Raw genomic sequence first — 21,817 nt, forward strand, 5'->3', positions numbered from 1 at the left:
TGACATGGTAGGAGAAATGCGTAGGAATGTGGCTTTTCCTGGATCCTCTGGTGGTTGCTGGACTGTCAACGCTGTTGACCAGCGATAAGATGGGGTGACGCTTCTTAGGACTTCTGTGCTGCCATTTTCACAGTAATCGGCTGAAATGTAAGGAGAGGATGCTTATCGTGACTAATAAATGACTACTTCAAAGGAAATGATGAAGAGTGCTCCTTTCTGACTGGATGGTGGCTGTATTTGCATGAAGGACTTCCAAATACACTTTCAACTGCATTCGCTGCAATACGGTAATGTGTACTTTCCTTTTTATGACATAATGAGTAGCCTCAGTAAAATTAAGTGAATGCACCTTATTGTTGTGAATCCACTCAGCAGCCTGTTAGAAATGTAGAGCCTTGCTAATTAAGTACAGTGAACATGTATTGACTGTGGAGTGAAGGCCCTTTGAAGCAGTACTGTTACATTATGAGGCATGGTGTGTGTGTGTGTGTGTACCTTGCTGCAGTAAGGACACTCTCCAAAAACAATGTTGAAGCTCTGCCTGCTCGTAGGAAGCACTCGCAGCCACTGAGGGACAAAGAAAGGAAACATATGATCTACTTCACCAAACTTATCACCTTGGACCTGATGTGTCGGTGTCAAGTGATGATCTTGATTGTTTCAATTTACACTTATTACTGAACACTTTAAAGCTACAATCAAGACCAACCATTACTACTGCACAAGGTAACGTTTTGACCTGAAAATATTATCTACTGTACATATGAACACATAGAATATTGGGTAAGGCAGATTGATTCAGTTTCTGTTCCGATAATTCCCTTTTGTGGCTTGTTTTGATATATTTTAACATTTGAATGGTTGAGAGAAGGGATTGCTTTACGGCATAAACACACTGGGCCGTTGCTGTCTTGTAGCACTTACATATTTTGTATTTTTTTGTGTGTGGAATAAATGGAGGAAGCTCACAGTGGCTGGGGTCTGGACTATATGGACAGTATGTCTCCCTGTCACTTTTTGTGATCAAAACTCAAAAATGCTTCTCGCAGAATACGTATAAACAAAGTAGTATTAGCTCAGGCTCCAGCTTGTTTCCCCAAAGCAAACAGGAGCTCCTGATTAAAACCCACCTGGCTGTGATCCAGTACATTCAAATCTCTCATTATGTTGTGACGAAACAGAATTGTCCTTATAACGTCCCATTCGTGACAAAACAGATGCCGTTTACCAAATTATGGCGAGAACACTCGACGTTTTCCATGAATTCCCCTCCCCAGCATATTTTAGCGTATTAAGTTTTCAAACTTGCATCTCCAGCACTAGATAAAGTAACTGTATGATGTCAGAGCAGTCACTAAATTTGACTTTTAAAAATAGGTGGAATCGCCCTCTATAGCATTTGTATTTTATTTTTTAAATCAAGATTTTGTGACTGTAGAGGGCACTGTATCGTTTGTTTAATCTACTCTGTGTTGCCATTGTCAGGTGCTCAGAATTACGCCTCGCTGTATTGCATTTCCTGTTTCATAACTTTCAATTATTTAGCACGTGTGTGTGTGTGTGTGTGTGAATACTTATCTTCATACCTCATAGAGACAGGCCTGGTGATAGGGCTGGCCACAGCGCGGGTCATTGCAAACCTGATCGGGGATGGCACCCTCGAGGTGAAAGCCGTAGCAGATTCCACACTCGATACTGAAACTCTACACAAACACACAGACGCACTTTTAATGCAAAAACATTCACACCATTCAATCCTAAACACTTCCACCAATATATGTCGGTCAGAATTTGCAGGAAGATGCTGACGACTCATGCGGGGCCTTCGGTAATTCGCACACTAAGTGACGCACAACCCCCCCCCCCCCCCTACCCCACCACACTGCTGATAGTAGCATCACCTCCTAAAACTCCCCGACTCCCCCGCTCTCTCCCATCCCACCATTATACTGTGCAACACACACACACACACACACACACACACACACACACACACACACACACACACACACACACACACACACACACACACACACACACACACACACTCTGCTCTTGTTTGCATTTTGGTGTAATGAGAAGCTCCTGTTTTTCCAGAGCGATCCATTAAGAGAAGGGATGGCAGGTAAAAAAAATAAATAAATCAACATCTGGTCAACTCAACTTTTTTTGCACGCCTCTGAATGTTAATGAAGCCGAGGCATTAATCACTGCAGCGACAGCGGATAAACACGGTGCCCTTTCAACCCATTCGCAGAGAGGGGAGGGGGGGAAAACAAGTGTTAAAAAAAAAAGATAAATGGTTTTGCGTGATTAAAGCGATATGATAGTACCCAGAATTCTGCCATCTTTGTTATTCTAATGATCTTATCTGTAAACAACCCAATTAAAGGAGAATTTGTGCCCACCTCTTGGAAAAAAACAAAACAAAGAAACAATAGAAATGGACAGAAAATAGGCAATGCTGCATGTCCGCCCCCTTATAACTTCAAGCTCAAACTGACACACAAACAGTGGCTTGCACGTATAAATGTAAACACACACACACACACACACAAATACACAGACACAGCTCACTAGGGGTAATCGTGATGAGAACGGACATGTTTGAAATGGAAAAGGGGCAACTGCGTGACGTACAGATTTTTCGTGGGTGGCAGGTGACGGGAATTCGATCTCCAAAACATCCCGGAGGTTGTGCAAGACGCTGGAGTCCGGGTTCCTGCCAGCAGACCACAGACAGCTCCTTCACACACTAATTAAACACATGCAAATGAGCCTGCAAAGACACTGGGGGATGATTAGGAGACTTTCACCATTGGTATAAAAAAAAAAGCAGCATTTCTGCAGCTTAAAAAACTAAATAGTGGCAGTGGAGAATTTCCAGAGAAGTGTCACGCAGGGAGGCAAATGTTAAAACCTGCAGTGAAATTTAAAATCTCTATCTTATTTCAAAATGAAGAGTAATTATCTCACCCCCCCAACTTCTAATCAGATGGTGTTTTGCCCTCAGATTAGTATCTGATATGCATGCATTAGCTACTACCAATGCTTGTGCATGCAATGATGAACTAAATCTAAAAACGACACAACAGCTCTCACTCTTACCATAAGTGCATGTTGGTGTTCAGCTTATTCCTCAGCGGTGTCACCACTGCAACAAAGAATAAATTATTGAATCATGGAATTCTATCCTGTATCAATCTAAGAGCTGATATGCAAATGAAGAAACATTTGTAATAACAATATAGACTGACAGCCATTAGATGCACACTGTACATTAGGAATATTTATCCTTTTTGGACCTGTAAATAAGCAAGACGACACAAATTAGACTGTCTTTAAGGACACACCCTCAAACAGCATCTCTTATTTGACAACAGCCATGTTCACAACAGACACGAGCGTTACCACTGTCACATATGAAGCATCATTACTTCCTCCGTTCCACAGGGGAGCTTTGTCTCCGTGCAGCACTCATCACTTTCACTGTTTGTTATTCCTACATGCAAAAAGCAATATTTCTGCCCGACCCCTCGTATTTGAGGGTCGCCGCCCGCCGCCTTGGTGGCTGAAGTGTGTATGTGTTTAATATCTTTTGAGTTGTATTGCTAGGCAACCGGCTAGGAGTTGCATGACCTTGGGTTTACAGAAACAATCGTCGACAATTGACGGGGACTTAAATAGAAAGCGCGGAAACCTCGCCAGCTGGCTCCAGCGTCGGTGTGGTGAGAATGAAAATGTGCCATTCTGGAACCAAGTCCTCCTACGTGACGGCAGGGTGTAGGAGAGGCTTGTTTGAAGTCGAGACATGTAGAGTTCAACACCCAAATGCAATTCTACTCATTTTTCATTTCTGATGACTTCTCATTGATCGGATCAGAATAATTATGACCGGGGCAGTGTTTGCACCAAATTGCTTTGGTTGATTCTCAGCAGGTGGATCATTCAGTGGGCCTAATAAGAAGACACTCATTTACGCAGCACCCTACAGCCACAATTGGACACTGGCAGTCAAGTCACTTCTTCCTTAATGGTAAGCTCAATCAAATAATTTGTAGGTAATAAAAAATGGAATGGAATTGGAACTGTACGTGCTCTAAAGCAGTGTGTCTTACGCCCTTGCCCTGGCTCAAAATGTACTTTGTCCTACCCACCGTGCTCGGCTCCCAGCAGGCAGCACTCGGGCAGCATCTTTGGGTGTTTGGGGTCCACCTCCACTTTGATGGATACATTGTCCCCTACACACACACACACAAGACACACACACAGACACAGACGCAGACGCAGACGCGCACACACACACACACACACACACACACACACAGTGGCACAAAGTGTATTTCATACTGGTTAGCTGCATGATAGAGCAAATAACTTTTAAATGAAATTTTTTGGGGTGAAACTGTAGTACTGTACGATACCAATGGCTATCCGCCTCATGGTGTCGGCCCGGATGGGTTTTTCTGGCTCAAGAACCCATGTATTGCTGTCAATCTCATCCATGACATCCCAAAACTCTGTAAGTGATCCCAAAAATTGCAGGAATTGGCCGTAGAGCTGCTCCAGAGTCATCTAAAGAACCAGACCAGAACTTGAAACAGTCAGGAATGACACAGCAACCAACTTCATCATTACAATTTACTGGCTTCCCAATCTCATACAAAACAAGATACATGGAATTATCAAAGTGTGTTTCATGGTTTATGAGCATAATTTTGACCAAATTAATTAACATTGATTTGATAATTTGATTGTGAAATGCGATGTTCTGTGTAGTTTCAGCTGACAGCTGCAAGTAGAAGAAAATTAAATCAGAAAAATAATAGTGTGAAATTTCAATGCATTTTCATTCTTGGTTAGGATTCGAGTTGAAAGTATTTCTGTCAATAGCACTCAGACTGTTGTCTCATGGGTGAACCTTAAGTGCACATAGCAATTGACCACTTGCTAGAGATGGAAACAACTTAAGGCACACAAATGCACACATACAACACAAAGGAGAGAAAGGGATGCTGATAGAGGTGTGGGAGAGCAATAAAGATGGAGGGAGAGAGAAGAAATTAGAGGGAAAAAATGAACCAAAAATTATGGGTCATTGTGCCAGCACAGTGCACACAATTAAGCATCGTCCAGGTGCTGAGAGCCTCGGCAATTACAGCCCAATTAATGCCAGTGGCATGATTATGGTTACAGCTCGGGATAACTACACTAAGCCCAGTTCAGAGGGAAAAAGGAAGAAGGGCTGGTAATTGAATTCCTGCAGTAACTAGGCAAGGAACCTGAGTGAAGAGAGGAAGACAAAAAGAGAGCGAGAGAGAGACACAATCTGAGCTGAAGGCAGAGATTTGCTCCTTAAGCGTCTTAATCAGTCCTCCTTATCCGTCCATGAGATCTTAGACTGACCACAATTTAGCTCCTGATAGCAGTCAGGCTTTAAGAATTCATTCCTCTATACATGGATTCTATTCATCAGCAGGCTCGCAACAAGTGTTCTATCATTTGAGCCGCATCTGATTTATACAAAGGAATTATATTACAGCTTTATTGATTTTATTTTTTGTAAAGGAACTCTCGATGTAAATGTGAGTTTTTTCCACACAAATGGTATTTTTGAAGAAACTTGTATATGTATATTATATTGCAACTTGTCTTTAACCAGACGAGTCATTCCAGTGTGATGTGGGAGGAGTTTACTCAACTGGCTCAATACTGATACTGATACTGATACTGATGATTAGGTATGTTGTAAACACAAGACACACACACACACACACACACACACACACACACACACACACACACACACACACACACACAGTGGCTACGATGTCCACTGCTCAGCCAGCTACACACACTTTCACACACATTGGACTGATACAGGCAATTTGTAATGTAAAAAAAATATAATAATGTCACTTTCGTATGGTATGCAAACACACACACACACACACACAAGGTTTATTTCGCTTTCCATTCTAGTTCCACACAAATGCACAGAGTGGCACATCTTGGCCCTGCAACAGAGCAGGCAATAATTACTCATTCAAATGAACATGTCAGGACTGCAGACAGACAGGCCCTTCCCCCCGCCACACACACACACACACACACACGCACATACACACACACGCACACGCACACACCTTTCACACATTAGACAAAAAAACACACACACACACACACACACATTCACACACACACACACACTTGGCACAGATGCAAGCATACACACATACACGCACACACACACACACATACACACACTTCATGTTGCAGTGTGGGAGAGATCCATCAACGGCCCAGCAGGCAGACAGGCTCCATACGGTAGCGCTGTTCTAAGCTGGTCCTCACTGTACGCCTGCCATGTATCAGCTCAGCAACACACACACACGCACACACACACGCACACACACAGGCACACACGCAAATCTGCCCACACATTAGCATCTCTCCCCTCAAATTCTCTTTCTTTGATTTCGTCCACATTCTTCCTCATTCAACACACACACACACACACACACACACACTCGCTCACAATGGCAAAACCCATTTCTACCATATTTGAAACACTGTAAAGAGACGTCCAGCACTGGTGATGCAAATAAGATACAAAACACTATCTTTCTGGCAGTTTGACTATTAGAAAAAAAAAAAAAAAAAAACCCCACTAAGACTTCTTTCTTTCTGTGCGACTGAGTAAGTGACACAGACACAGTGGCATAGAGAGAGAGAGAGAGAGAGAGAGAGAGAGAAGAGGAATGCAGAGCGAGGTTGAAAGAAGGCAGGAAGGCGCACAATGGCAAAGAGAAAAGATACCTGCGACGCCTTTCCCATCAACGCATTTCAGACCAATTACAGATAACTCTCTTACAGTCGAGACGAGGAAGGGTTTTTGTCATTATTCAACAAAGCAATGGATAAGCATCTAAAGCATCTAAAGGCTTTAGAGTGCCAATGTAAGCACCTGTGGGGTCCAGTTTACGGTGAGAGGGATGGGCAGGTCAGCAGTGCACTCGGGAGCCTCTGTGGGGTGCTGTGGTAGTAGAAAACAGGCAGTGTGTGTGTCATAGGGTGTAAATTAAGTCTTGAATTAAGAGTGAGAGCTTGCTGATGCTCGTGTTTGCTCAAAAGCCAGGATGTTGACTGTAATATTAGAGTTACTGGGAGTTTACTGGGGCCATGACCATTACAGGCCTGAGCTTTGCCCATCTAAACTACTCTTTTTATACCGTTTCAATACCCGTCCTTTCCCTGTCCTCTTCTTTCTCCTCTCACTTCTTCATCGTCCAAGTCTCAGCGCGTCCATGCCAGTGCTGCCTCCTCCCCTTAGCTACACCCGGTGAGGGATGACCTGGCAATGGATCTGGTGGAGGCAGCTGGAACACAGTGAGGACGCCGAGCTATTTTTTACCTGGTGCCAGAGGGGGCGAGCGGGGCCAGGTGGGCAGGTGGGCACAGAGTGGGGTCCCGCCACCCTCCCTCGTCCCCGGTGGATGTCATCTGGGCTTAGATGAGCAACACCTCACCATGCCACCCACCCACCATGCCCAGAATATGCAGCACCACCACTGTGTGTGCTACTTTACACTTACACAGCCAACGACTTTGCACAGGTTGGAGAAACTCTTACGCATAACTCCAATAGGGTTTTTTATAGCTATTAATTACTGCACAGTTTGGAGGTTTGTACCTTTACTTCTAAATCAACATATTTATTGTAGATTTGACTGCTTAATTGCCATTTTATCTCAAATTTGAGTTGAGACTGAAATACTGGACTACTAACTTATGTTTATTTATGACAGTGGTTCTTAAACTGGGATCAGCAGCTCCTTGAAGCTTTAACAGAGGGGGCCCACCATTGTAACAACGTTTTAATTACCAATGATTGAGTTAACAATGGCAACAACTTCAAAATGTCCCATAATGTTTTTTCTTAAACTAGAGAAAATCAAGTACACTTTGAGGGGAAACACTGATAAGTTCCATCAGAAATGGCAACCATTTCTTTCCTATTTCACAGATCTACAGGCTATGTTCCTTTATCGCAGACGGGCCAGGATGGGGTTGTGTGAATGTGGGGTTGTGTGACTATTGGGGTGGGTCGGGTACATCTTATTTTCTCTGTCTCCTGTATTTAACTCAGACTATTGAATGCAAACAATAGGAAACCTCTGATTACACTAATCTGTTTATTTTTACCTACAGCAGGAACAAGTGTGTACGTCTCACAGCAGAGCATGCAGGTAAGTGTGTGTGTGTGTGGATTGGCTTTCTCTATGCATAGGAGGGTTTTCTTGCCGAGGTCCATGTGGAGATGTTTTTATCTGTGCTACATCTCAGTCACAGTGGGTTATCGAGTCTCTCCACACCCTCTCCAGTTTGACCTAGATTTAGGGGCGCAGATGTAAATAACTGATTCGCTATCAGCAAATTGAACGTCTCATTCGCGTTTGGTGAAGTTCGCCTGTTTGGATTTGGATTGGCTGTAGGTCAACATCAAGCTGTGGAGGATTGATTTGATGATGAATAATTTGCTGTGTGACAATTGCGCAGTCCTTTTGGTAAATTGTGTGTGTGTGTGCGTATGTAAATATAAGAGTGCTTCTTACCTTTGACTTAAGTTCAGCAGTGAAGATGTGCTGTCTTCCACAAGAGTCCTCCGCATTAAATTTAAATTTCCTGAACTCAGTGTCTATGGAAAGCAGCCTGGAGATGGACACACACACAAACACACACACGCACACACACACACACACACACACACACAGAGGGCACATACATAAATCAACAAAACCAAATCGGTTCACAAGAAGTGTGCACTGTTCACAAGCAGCATCCACATAACACAGTGAAATGACAGCAGCCATCATACATCATTAATCACCGCTCCAGAGAGAAACATTATTGAGACATCAACTCTGCTCTCAGATTTATCACTTGTGGTTCTAACAAGGTGACATTAAATCAGACTACAACCTGACATTTACACCTGAACGCGACGGGGCTTAACATGGACCTTTTCCTTTCTAAATCCAAATCTGTATTCTGTATTCAGCAGGTGACCACGCGCCTTTTTTCAAAGGACTAATGGAGGAATGTGAGAAATCCAATCGGGCTGAACATTAGGGTTTATTATCATCACGCTGTTTACTTGCACGGCGACAGTTAACCTGAGGACTCATCTGTCTGTGTATCACCTGACGGGTACAAAGAACTGATGAGCTCAGACGAAAAAATACATGTCATCCCACTGCTCTGGTTCAGGATCTTTAATTTGACCATAATTGAAAGAATATTTGTTTTGTTGTTTTGGCACAAGACATATACTGTATTTATGTGACATATATAACCAATATAACCTTTAAACTGCGTATTACAGGGGAAAGCAGCTAGTCTGTATCATTCACAGCCACATTAAAGCAGCTTATAAAACCAACATGCACAAAATGACTGCCAGAATTCCCCACAAGTGAACCAGTGTAGGGGTCTTGAAGAATCTTTTAATCAAACATGTACCTTGATTGCCTACATGCTGTGTCTGCAACTTGTGATGAGAGAGCGAGAGAAAAACACTGGAAATGAAAAGAATGAAATAGCTTTGGAGATGACAAAAAAAACAAAACACGTTGATCCCGTGTAGTGCTGACATGATGTTTGGTGGATTAATTAATAGATCATTATAAAATTGAACGATTCATTGTGGAATCTCAAACAACTAGCTCCTGCTTCTCCTCTTCTTAACTCAGTATCTTAGGGGTTAGTTCTAGAAATTTGAGATTTGTCTGTATGTTTTTGACAAACGATGAATTTACTGTGAAAAAACAAACACAATAATATTTAGATGAAACTCCAACCTCTACATTGAGCAGATAAAGAATCAAAAATTGGGCCCAGTGAACAAACTTGAATCAAACGAACAGGCAAACTCTCGTCTGCTCTAGAACGGCACTTGAACGGCATTAGCAGTTACTAGAGATTCTAAGCTGTACTTGGACTCGAGCTTTCATGAAAAGAAGAATTATCCCTCTCAGATATATGGGTGCAAATTTTCAGGCTTGGAGTCAAATTGTAAATCAGGCAATATCCCCCCCCCACCCCCTCTCCCCACCTAAGCTAATTATAACCTATTGAGGTTGAAGACAAAATCTCCAACAAGCTCGCACCAACGTCACTGTCAGATTTACTGCTTGTGCTCCAGTGCACTATTAAGAAATCAGTTCCTCCCCCTTCTCCAGTCTATCTATAGTCTATTGAGGCTGGGAGACAAAAGACCGATTTGAGACAAAGGCTTTGGACAGACCTGCTCCAGATTTACAGTACGTTAGGATGGACTCTCTGCACCGGGGCTGACATGGCTGTATTTCTGCTGAGGAGTTATGGAGTGGTGTTGGCGAGAGAGGAGCGATGTGAGCAGCGTTGCTCTGGAATGACACACACTTAGGGGAACTGAGGGAATGATTGGAGAAGATGTCCGACGTGTTCGACTCATGAAAGCGTCTGCCCACGCGCTCACAATTGAATACAGGCGAAGGGCAGTGGTGTTGACCTGTTCACAAGCAAACCTGTAAACTGCTCATGTGCACTCTAGCATCTCAACAAACACACAAACCCACGGTCGTCAGGCAGTTTGACTATAGTTTGCTCACATGCTGACAACTCTATCTGGATTTCTTCTCCCACAGTTTCACTTTTTCCAATCTTGACTCCATTTATCTCAACATAAAACATATCTGCTTATTGAAAATCACACATTATCCAACGCATGACCTATTATTGTACCACACACCTAAACGCTGTGTTGCATTGAAGGGATCAGTCAATAGTGTTATTAGTACAGAAACATAAAGAGTATAAAGCTATAATACTCCTGATGTATGTTCCCATGGTGATCGTCTAGGTAAGTTAATAGACTGCGAGCGCAGAGAGACGCAAGCATCTAAATATAAACATCAATAAATAAGTAACATCAATTAAATACACTGCAGGACTAAAGCATGAAAGAAAACCACCTTTATACGCGTAAAAGATGCTTTTATGCTCTAACTTACACTAAGTAGTTCATTGCATATTCTTTCTATTACCAGTGGGTTTCAACAAATTCTGTTTTACATTATAAACCTCTTTTTAAGCCATTTGGAAATTAGATAAAGTACAGCTGGCAAAAACCGCCAATTTCCGAGTGGACAGGCAAACGAGCAAAAAGACCATCGGGGAATTCTGGAAATAAAGTCAGCGTTATTGAATCAACTAAATTTGTGTGTGTTGCGCCACTTATTCCACTTTGGTTTCGTGTCTCCAACTTACGATGCACAACCTTAGAATTTGTATCGTAAGTTGGTGCATGTCTCTCACACACACACACACACACACACACACACACACACACACACACACACACACACACACACACACACACACACACACACACACACACACACACACACACACACACATTTCCATCTCATCTCCTCTGGGGTCTCACACCCAGGGTAGCAGGGACTAGTTGCCGCCCCTACTTGGCCATGATGGAAACAGCGTGACAGTCAGATGTCTTGCTGGGAAGACTGATGAGAGCATCCTATTTGCAAATCCACTGCCAACTGAGCTGATTCCAGACAGCGCATGAGATACACATCCGTACTTGTGTGTATGTGTGTGCGCAGGTTTTCTTTTTCTTTTTTTTTTTGTGTCAACCGAGTGATTCATGAACACCGATGTCGACACACACCTAGACGTGCGTGTGAGGCGTTCAAGTGCAAAATGATGACGCGTGCGAGGTATCAAAGGAATTGGTGGCGCGATGGTAAAGAAAGCAGAGGAGGATGCGAGTCACATGTGCAGTAAATGTATGTGCAGATCATTTTATAAACAAGAACAGATACACCTATATGTTCATTAACCTGGTTTATAGTCTAACTGAGCTAACCAGGACATTCTCATTATTTATGCAACTGCATAACTCCCATTTGTGATTGCATTTACATCACACGCTTGCAGGAGATTTATTAGTTGGCCTAATAATTCGACAACAACCAAAAAAAAAGAAAAAAAGATGAAACAAAATCTCATGTTGGAGACTCTTTAATCCTTTAGCCCTGGGACTTTTTGGCCCAACAGAGCCCTGCTGTCACAGAGTCGATTTTAATGGCCTCAGAGGAGCGGCAGCTCAGTGTGAGCGAGTGATAACACTGTGATAAGACACTGAAGAGATGACGCTCTGTAGGTACACAAAGAGGCCATGAACATAGAGTGCCAGCTGTGCTCGTAATGAGGTGCGGCTCTTCCAGGGCCACGTTTTGGAGGCCACCAAGTGATGGTGGCTGACCTACTTGACCTCATTTTCCATTAATTAACACATGCTATGCCATCTCCAACCAATTAAGATGACCACACTCTCAAATAAAAACATGGGAGATTGAAAGAGAGAGAGAGAGAATGAGCGAGCGAGAGCGAGAGAAAGAGAGAGAGCTTCATTTACCTGGTCCAATCAGCATGGAGAATTACAGCTAGAAACCCCTGGTGGCTATTAGCACAGCCCACACCAATTAAGACACTAAGCGAATCTCGAGTGCTTTGGAGATTGAGGCCCACTGTGTATAATGCCTTCTAACCGTAACAAGACACTGAAATGATGTTGGTCCCATTTCCAGCATAAAGCATACCTTCACCCCCCCCTTCTCCTATTAAAACCTGAGAGTCTTCAATTAGAGCCATTTGCATGTTGCTAATATCATAATTGTGGCCATGGTCATTAATAGGAAAGTGGAAAATGAGTGTAGTAGTCAAGGCTTAATCCGAGCTGGGGGTGAACAGATATCTTCTAAGTAAAGCGCCTTCCCCCCCTCTCCCCTCCTCCTCTTCCTCTCTCCCTGACAAGTGGAGACAACGGTATAAGTGTATTAGCCGAGCTTGTCACCGCACACGGGGCTGCGAGGTATTAAGTGTGACCTGGATTTAACTATAACTCAATAACTAAAAATAAGGAAGTCATTAAGATCCGTTTGTTAATGTGGAGCTATGTTGTTGCGGTTTCGACTACAGGGAGCAGACCTTGTAGGATTGTTCCATATAGCTGTGTAAAGCAGCGGAGGGTTCTTCTTCTTGTACATGCACCCAGGCAGATTTTAAGTGTGTTAATTTCTGCCTGTGGAAAAATCCCTTCCTTGCATCATTAAAGAAGTTACACTCAAACTAATACTATTATACAACTGCCTCAGTTTTGCATTTGAACACTTTTGCGTTCGTTCAATAGTCCCGTCTGAAGCTTCTGCAGGGACGAGGAGTTGATGTGCGGATCACAGAGAAACGAGCAAATCTGCAGGCAAATTAGTTTGAGAGCATCTTGGGACCGTGTAACTGGAGGAGAGAACATTACCATGTTGTTCGAGAATAATTATTTGATTATCACTCTGATTTTCACTGTGACCTAATTTAAAGAACTATTTACATTTACGTTCACTTGTAATTCATTAAGCGGCTTTCTGTTATCACAATGATCATAGCTGCATTACATGTGGTGTTCAGGGACCCCCTCCCCCCCATCTTGAAAACAAGGTGATCCATCTAAAGAGTGTATAATAATCATACCAATCATTGGTTGGAATACTGTATATTTGGTGAATGTGAAGACACAAACCTGCACTTTATTTCTAGCCTGATCAACCTTGGTTCCACCTTGGTAGAAATGTGAATAAGCTTAGTCAATGAATTATGCTTTCTATTCTATTCTATATTTCTATTCTTTCAGACAGAACCGTAGGCACTGCCTTCATACCAAAGCTCACGATTTGGCAACTATACCGGTCAGTTAACATAAAAGGTAAAAGGGCTATGAATTACTTTGTTTATAATCTAATGCCATGTGACAGTGAAGCTAAAGACGCAGCTCATAAAAGCTCTAAAAGGGGAGTGAAATAATAATAATAACCATAATAACACACGATTGAAGATGATGTCCAACAGTGTCTTATTTTCTGCAATAACCTATCAGTGGTACCACGGGAAACAGGTTTTATACAGGTTTTATACAGCCTAATACAGCCATATATGGACTCTTACTTGGAGGAACTTAGTCATCACATCCAACTTTCCAAACAATTGACAAGTCAGTGGCTACGGTTAATATAAATGCTGATACACAGCCCAGTGTTTGTGCTCCTAGCAGCCCACTTACTTGTCCCACCCAAGGGTATTTATCTCGGCGATGACCTGGGAGTAATACTCTGGTGGTGGAAGGGCGCGGCTCTCAGGTTGACTCTTCAGGCTCTCTTCCTGCAACAACAGAGAAACACTTATTTTAAGCCCAGATTACTATGCACGACACATCAACACTGCATCATCTTTCTGCAACAAGCCGCTAACGTAAATATGAAGAATCAGTGCAGCAAACTGGCACTGAAACAGGGACAATGTGCCTTTAGACAAGGGGGTGACACACACACACACACACACACACACACACACACACACACACACACACACACACACACACACACACACAAACACACAGCTTTCCTCAGTCCAACACAATATACTTGTACATACGTGTGCGTCAAAATCAAGGCTATTGATAATGCCTGATGGTTCCTGTTTACTTTCCATTCATTCGCCAACAATGTCCAAGTGACTATTGTTACCAGTGTCATTCTCTTCCTTACCACGATGGTCTTCAGCTCCAGAATGAAACTGACAAGATCAGCCGACTGCTGCAGCCTCTGTGAGAAGTCAAACACGAGAGAAAAGACATCGTTGAATGGGAGGATAATGAAGTGACAGTGTCTATTTTTTACTCTAGCCAGCCATTCAAATCAAACACAGTGTTTGTGATTAATGGGGGCTGCCACCCGCTTTAATAATTAATGATAGCTTAAAGGCTGTGAAAATAATGAACTTTGCAGCCTGGGGTGAAATATCAATCTCATCCAAATAACCCTGAGGGGCCACATAACAAATAGGGACATTTTCCAGGCGATGTTAATTAAACAGTGAAAAATATTTTTCTCTGTTTCTAAGTGAGGCAGGCCTGATGGGTGACAGAGGGTGGAGGAACAAGGCCGAGCAAGACGGAGTAAAGACGGAGAGACGCCCGGTGACACGGCAGAAAGGTGAAACGCGGTGCTGTCAATCTCGCTGATCTCCGTCAAAGATGTGGAACACGACGATGCAACAATCTGCAAAACGCTACAATTTGACCTGAATACATCTAACCTGCTTCAGTGTGTCCTCGTATCCACGCAACAGGTCTCTTAACTTCAAACAATAGTACACCCTACAAGGAGAAAGTCATACACATAAGAGTGAAGTTAGACATCCCATAGTAGGGGAATCACAGGTATAACTAATACTATTTAGATCTACATTCCATAACCATGTACCAGCATTTTACAATACCCCTGGAACTGGCACTCATTAATTGAATGCTATCAGTTTGCACCAACATTTGACAAGTAAAAATGTGAGAGGGAAAAAGTACATTACATGAATGTCATTTTTGCTTGAAATGCCTTGAGGTATCAATGTGTTGGGTAAATATTTGACATCAACTCAAAATATGGAGCTCCCATTCTTCAAAATAAAAGAGTAAAAAGTATCAATGTGTTGAGAAAAAATATTTGACATTAACTCAAAACATGGAGCTCCCCTTCTTCAAAATAAAAGAGTAAAAATAGAGAAGAAAGACTGTACCTGGCCTTTTTGTGTTGACCATCTGGTGGCAGCAGTATTCGTATCCGGAAGTATCGTTCCTGTTATTACATCAGCGGAAATACAAGGTAAGTAAACGCGGCAACTTACCTTACGTAAGTCACGCTGCCTTTACGTAAGTTACGTAAGGCAACAGCGTGGCCTAGCTACACTTCGCGCAGTGTAGACAAGTTGGAATCAGAGGTTGAATGAGCAAAATGGCAACATTTCTGTCACTTTCGACTGGATGGCAGACATCTGTGAGGTCATGGTCGACATTTTGGAGAATGTAACCTGCAACTGGACACTGGTAAGAATAAATATTTTTTATTCCAAGCTAGGTCATGTTGTGCGAGATCACAGGTTGGTCACATCTGCGATTGACAAATGGGTCTAAAGCCGATGGTGAACTTGTGCCAAATACCGTTCAAAATAGGAATTTATTTTCATATATTATTATTATATACAAAACTAACTACATTCAACGTACAAATGAAAACATGTCTATCTATTAGGTCCACTATTTAATCAGGCACGGATGATACAAACAAAACACACAGCCGCAAAGCGCACATAAAATTGGAGACACATTAAAATAATGTCAAAATAGTAATACAAAAGTAAACAATCCGAGTTTCTGTGAATATTGCAAGACATTATATTATGCCGAATCCACCAGTGACGCTTTAATTTAGATTTTTCAATGCAGTTTGGAGATCAAGTTCAATAACAAGTGAACGCACCACTGACGAACAAAAAGTTACCTGGACTGTGATGAATCCGTCATAAAAAGTTCCCTCCCTGTTCTGAGGTATAAGCAACGGGGCTTCTTTGAACAGTGGATCCTCCATCGCGTTTGTTTTGGTCCAAAGTATTCAGTCAGCTGTGGAACCTGGACGAAGGAGCTTTCTTAGCTAACGTTAGCAAACCTGAGTCCTCTGCGATTACAAAACTTAACACCAATAAATGTTTGAGCTTTCATGGATGGCTGTTTTAAAAGCTGAAACAAAAGATACAAGTCATCGATTTACCTAATACAGTTTCGAGGAAGTGAAGTTTAACACGCTGCCTCCCGCCTTGAAAACAAAACAGAATACGTCATGCTGTTGCCTTCACTTGCAGTCGGAAATATTGCAACGTGACGTCATTCTGTCCGCATGTACGATATTGCATTTTGTTTAGCTGCTTTTCTAATGTTTAAAAGTTTGTTTTGTAAATGTGCAATTTGCAATTTGTTTTTATTGAAGCAGATATTGTACATGACATTGTGCATACAGGTGTAGGGTATTTTGGAGATCTTTTTTCATATAGAAAGAGGGGAAAGAGGAGAGAGAGAGAGAAGGGAGGAAGGTTGTGATATCCCTACTATTGTTGTTGAACTTTATACATAGACCCTGAGGTAGAGTACAAGTGGGCTGGAGTTGCAATGATGTCATAGGGTACATACAGAACTTACAGGATGATGTCAAACAGCAATGTAGGCTAGTACAAATCACACCATTGGTTGTGATAGAGAGAGAGAGAGATAGGGGAGAAACAAACAGGAAAGGAAAGAACCAGAGAGATGGCATCCCACCACGAAACCCCACCCAACCCCACAGTCACACAACCCCGTCCTGGATTGCCTGAAATGCAAAATAAAATGATAAAATAAAATAAAAAGGAACTGATCTGTGTTCTGGTAATCAGTCACTGGTCTGGCATAGCCTGTAGATCTGTGAAATAGGAGAGGGAAGGTTGCCATTTCTGATAGAATTTATCAGTGTGGTTCCTCATAGTGCATTTGATTTTCTCGAGTCTAAGAAAGTACATTGTATCCTTAAGCCATTGCGAAATAGAGAGTAAACAAATGTCTTATGAACAATGCGATAAGCGACCTGTTAAGAGTTAAGTGGCAGACCAGGCTGAGTGACATTCATCAGAGATTAATCAAAAACCAACAAATCCTGAAAGTCTTCTCTTATAGAACACATTGTATTCATTATGACACTGTTTATGGTGTGGTAAATTATTTGTACACAATCATATGACCATGTGATCACTTCATAACATTGTTAGTCATTTAAGCTACTTTCCATCCATCAAAGTAGTGGATTTGAAGAACAAATATCGAATACCGTGCTTTGTTTTCTGACTACATTTGGCCATCTGGCTATGACAGAGATCTGCTCTTCCTTTTAAAGTCAGACATTTTGTGATGTGGACTTGATTGCTACCCTCAGCTGGATCTATTCTGACCCAGTTTGAAACTTTACACCAATAGTCCTCAGTGAAATGTTGCAGTCTTGGACTTGCTCTCTAGGGTTCATTAGTGCCTACACAGTAACCTGTTCAATGCGTTGATGACTGACCATCTCATAGGTACACTTTTTACAGGATGATGTCATACAGCAGTGCAGGCAGCTACAGATCTCATCATAGGCTGTGATGGGAGTAAAACATGTGGAGGGAGGGAGGAGAAAAACAAAAAGTGAAGAAATCCCACCCAAAGACCCGACCCACCCCAACAGTCACACAACCCCACATTCACACCCCCTATCCTGGCCCGCCTGCGATAATGAAACTGTTTGGTGTTCAGGTTTCCTGTCATTGGTCTGGCATAGCCTGTAGGTCTGTGAAATAGGAAAGACATGGTTGCCATTTCTGATAGAACTTATGGTGGGTTTCCAAAGATAGAAGACAATATGAGAGGGTTTAACCTGCGTTCCCAATATAGTAGACATTGTGTTCTGGTAACCAGACGACAACAACAATAAGTATTCTGAGCAAATATCACTTGTATGGACACTGGCCTGTGGTGATGAGTATAATAATCTCATCCAGGTGCTGGATTTGTTTCGGAAGCCAAATTGCTTCAGTACTGCAAATACTAAGTATTCCCATTCTACCCTGTCACAGGCTTTTTCCGCGTCCAGGGAGATTACAATCTCTGGTGAAATTACAGAGTGAGAGGAGTTTTTGATATTTCAGAGGGTGCAAGTGTTAAAAAATAGTTGTGGGCCTTTAATGAAGACAATTTGTTACTTGGATTTAATTGTAGGCAAGACCCTTTCCAAGCGAAGAGCATCGTTTTGGCCAAGACTTTATTACCACTGCGGCAACATGCCATTCTGTTGTTCACATCATGGAGACTGATCTGCCTCAAGAGTCCAGGGGCATCCGTTTGACATCAGACATGATATTGTTGCTCATCAAGGGAAGTTCAGGTCCAAAGATAAAGTCCCTTACTATTTCTGTTATTCATCCACTGGCTGGCTAAATCAAACATCATTGAGCGAAATTCCTGACTGAATGCCCTCTCGCCCATTTTCTAAATACAGTTTAAATAAACTAAATTATTTGAATGCTTTCACAATGTCTTTGCACACCATTTCAAAACATACTTTAATTAAGGCAGGCACTCGTCTATGGAAGCCTACAACAGGGGAAGGCCATGCATTCATAAACATACGTGCTACATCAGAAACATGTCCCTGATTCAAGATATGGCACCTTTTTTGAAATCAGTCAAAGAATGCGTACCTTCATTGTGCTAACAGAACACGAAAAAGACATTTGTTCAAAAATGTATTTAGTTATTTTCATATCAGGGAGAGAGAACCTGTCGGTGCACAAAAACAAATTTGTCTCTACAGGGTGTGTAAGGGGTAGGAAAATCAGACACCTTATGATAATGGCTCATACTTATTTGTCTGCTGTAAACTTAAATGCACCAATATTCTTTCATCAGAGTGCATATGACTGCCTCAACATGTGGTAAATGGAACTCCGGAGATATTGCAAATTCGTATTCTAATCCAATCAAAACATGATTACTACAAAAGCAGCCTCCTTTGTCACACTCCAACAATGCACACTTGCCCTTCAGTTGGCTTTTTAGCACATATTCATTCCTCAAGCATTGCGGATAGAAAAGGAATTTGTGATTACACTGTATGTAGCTGCTGAGGGGAGTGTGTCAAAGCATGCATGCCACACAATGTGCCTAGAGAGATTGATGTTTTTGTCACCCACCTGCTTCAAAGCTGTAAAAAGCATGCTGATGCAAATAGAGAAACCTACCCAGGCAGGCTCACAAACAAAAGAGGGAGAACCTCACGGCTCCTCTTTGCACATCTGTTTTGGAGGAATACTGTATCTGAGGTTTGTGTTGTGACGTACACCGGGCTCAAATGAACACTGAGTCTTGTCTCTGGGAGCGGGTAAGTGCTGAATACCCTTTTTTGTTGTCTGAGGGAAATGGGAACAATTTATGGCGGTTTTTGAATAGGATGCATCGGCACAGAGACGGTGGGAGAGGGAAGCAGCAATCTTCCCTCCCTCTCTCTCTCTCTCTCTCGCTCTCTCCCTCTCTCTCTCACTCTCTCTCTCTTTCTGTTTGGCTCACTCTCTCCTTCCCTGTCATAGAGAGAAAATCTGCAGGCTTGCAGTGCGGCTGGCTTAATGGCATTCCCGTTGCAAAAGGCTTCAAAATGTAGCATCAGAGGATAGCAGGGGCAGATGCATATAGGCGGTGAGCTCTCTGTCGTCTTCTGTCTCTCTCTCTGTCTGCTTCTCTTTCTCTCTCTCTCTCTCTCTCCCTGACCGCTCTCCCTTCCGCTGCCTCCAGCGCTGGGCTCCGTCTGTGAGAGGAATGATCTATGGTGCTTTGTTTATCACTGGCCATGGTCACTTCTCTGGAATGCAATTGGCTGGAACTACACCGTGTGGGTCCTGCACCCTGCGTCTCTCTCTCTCTCTCTCTCTCTCTCTCTCTCTCTCTCTCTCTCTCTCTCTCTCTCTCTTACACTCTCTCTCTCTCTCTCTCTCTCTCTACTCTCTCTCTTGCTCGCTCGCTCGCTCTCCGTTTTCCCTCTCTCTCTCTCTTTCTCTCTTATTGAAGCAAGACATGAGCAGGGGTGCCTTGTCCAACGTGCCTTTTTATCTCTGTCGCTCTTTCTTTCGTGCCGTTTTGCATGTATCTGAATGATAATGGGACATATTGTTCCCTGGACCTGTGATTGATTGAATGGCTTGACAGTAAAGCGTGTTGAAGTCATTCAGGAATTTGTGCATGCTAGATTGTAGATTATCCGGTTTTTATTCTTTTGAGCGCCAATTTGATAATGGAGTTAATATATTTCCTTTTTATCAGAATTATATACTGAATGATTTCTATCCTCTCTGACATGTTGTTACCATATTGGAAGGGTTTGAATCTTGGATTCTCTATTTAAAGAAATGATAAGGCATTAAATTAACATGATCTTATTCTTAATTCCTATATCTGTCTTCCCTTTTAATCTCTCTTTATGGGAAGACATCTCTGGGAATGGCAGCACATTAAAAAGAAAGAAAGAAATGGTCTTACATGCACAAATGCTCACTTTCTTTAATTTCTTTCTTTCTTCCTTTCTTTCTTTTGGATGGTCTTTGATTTTTCTACTTTTTCAGCTTTCTCCATTTCTTCCTTTCTCATGGATCACTTCCAATATGTGAAGGAGAACACACATTAGTACTTTGTATTTTTTGGGTAAATTTCAGTTTTGTTCCCTTAAAGCATAACTCATGCATTTGATATATACATTTTTATTAAATATATATTTATATCGTGTATATTTGGCCTAAGTTGAAACCACAAAGCTTTCTGATGTGTTAGGTGGCAGTGCAGGCATGTGGAGACATGATGGAACATTTTCATGTTGATTCTCCACACAGTTGAATATCAAATCCTTTGCACTTACATTGATAAACAAATTAAATGCCACCACCAGGTACCACTTTTCTTTTCACATGTGCTTAGGATTGTGTGTTTGTGTGTGTGTGTGTATGTATGTGTGTGTGTGTGTGTCTCCAAATGAGTGGGAGCGTGGTGAGTGGAGCTGATGGGATTACAGAAGGTGGGTGGTGTGTGTGTGCGGGTCTATTTATGTGAGCAGTATGTTCATTCAGTGTGATGTATATTCATTTTTGGATTTAAGATGCCAGTGGCCGATACTAAATGTACAAAATTCAGTATTTTGACTCTGCAAAAAAATCCTACTACATGTTTCGTTCTGTAAACAGCTCAATAAGACCGGATGAGGCAAGCGTTACTATCTGTAATTCTTTGGGCAGACACTTGAAATGTAAATAATACTTAAGGTCAGTA

At 42.2% G+C, this 21,817-nt stretch overlaps 1 protein-coding gene across 2 annotated transcripts; it reads right to left on the reverse strand.

The window, feature by feature from the left end:
- Positions 1-8: 8 nt before the first annotated feature.
- fancl (FA complementation group L) lies at positions 9-16,788 on the reverse strand. Of its 2 annotated transcripts, XM_076165353.1 has the most exons (15): positions 16,719-16,788; positions 16,452-16,579; positions 15,691-15,749; positions 15,214-15,274; positions 14,664-14,720; positions 14,180-14,277; positions 8,616-8,712; positions 6,968-7,036; positions 4,425-4,575; positions 4,158-4,241; positions 3,109-3,154; positions 2,641-2,722; positions 1,587-1,703; positions 496-567; positions 9-140 (listed from the first exon to the last, which is right to left on the reverse strand). In XM_076165353.1, the coding sequence occupies exons 2-15, from the start codon at positions 16,536-16,538 to the stop codon at positions 105-107; spliced, it is 1,116 nt and encodes a 371-aa protein (XP_076021468.1). In that variant the 5' UTR covers positions 16,539-16,579; positions 16,719-16,788; the 3' UTR covers positions 9-104. The 2 variants fall into 2 exon arrangements, with proteins under 2 accessions (XP_076021468.1, XP_076021461.1); XM_076165346.1 differs by having other exon boundaries at positions 16,452-16,759.
- Between the last annotated feature and the right edge of the window lie 5,029 nt (positions 16,789-21,817).

The sequence above is a fragment of the Genypterus blacodes genome, unplaced genomic scaffold, assembly GCF_046128005.1.
Source record: "Genypterus blacodes isolate CSIRO-AG114 ecotype Tasmania unplaced genomic scaffold, CSIRO-AGI_Gbla_v1 ptg000012l_1, whole genome shotgun sequence".
Lineage (NCBI taxonomy): Eukaryota > Metazoa > Chordata > Actinopteri > Ophidiiformes > Ophidiidae > Genypterus > Genypterus blacodes.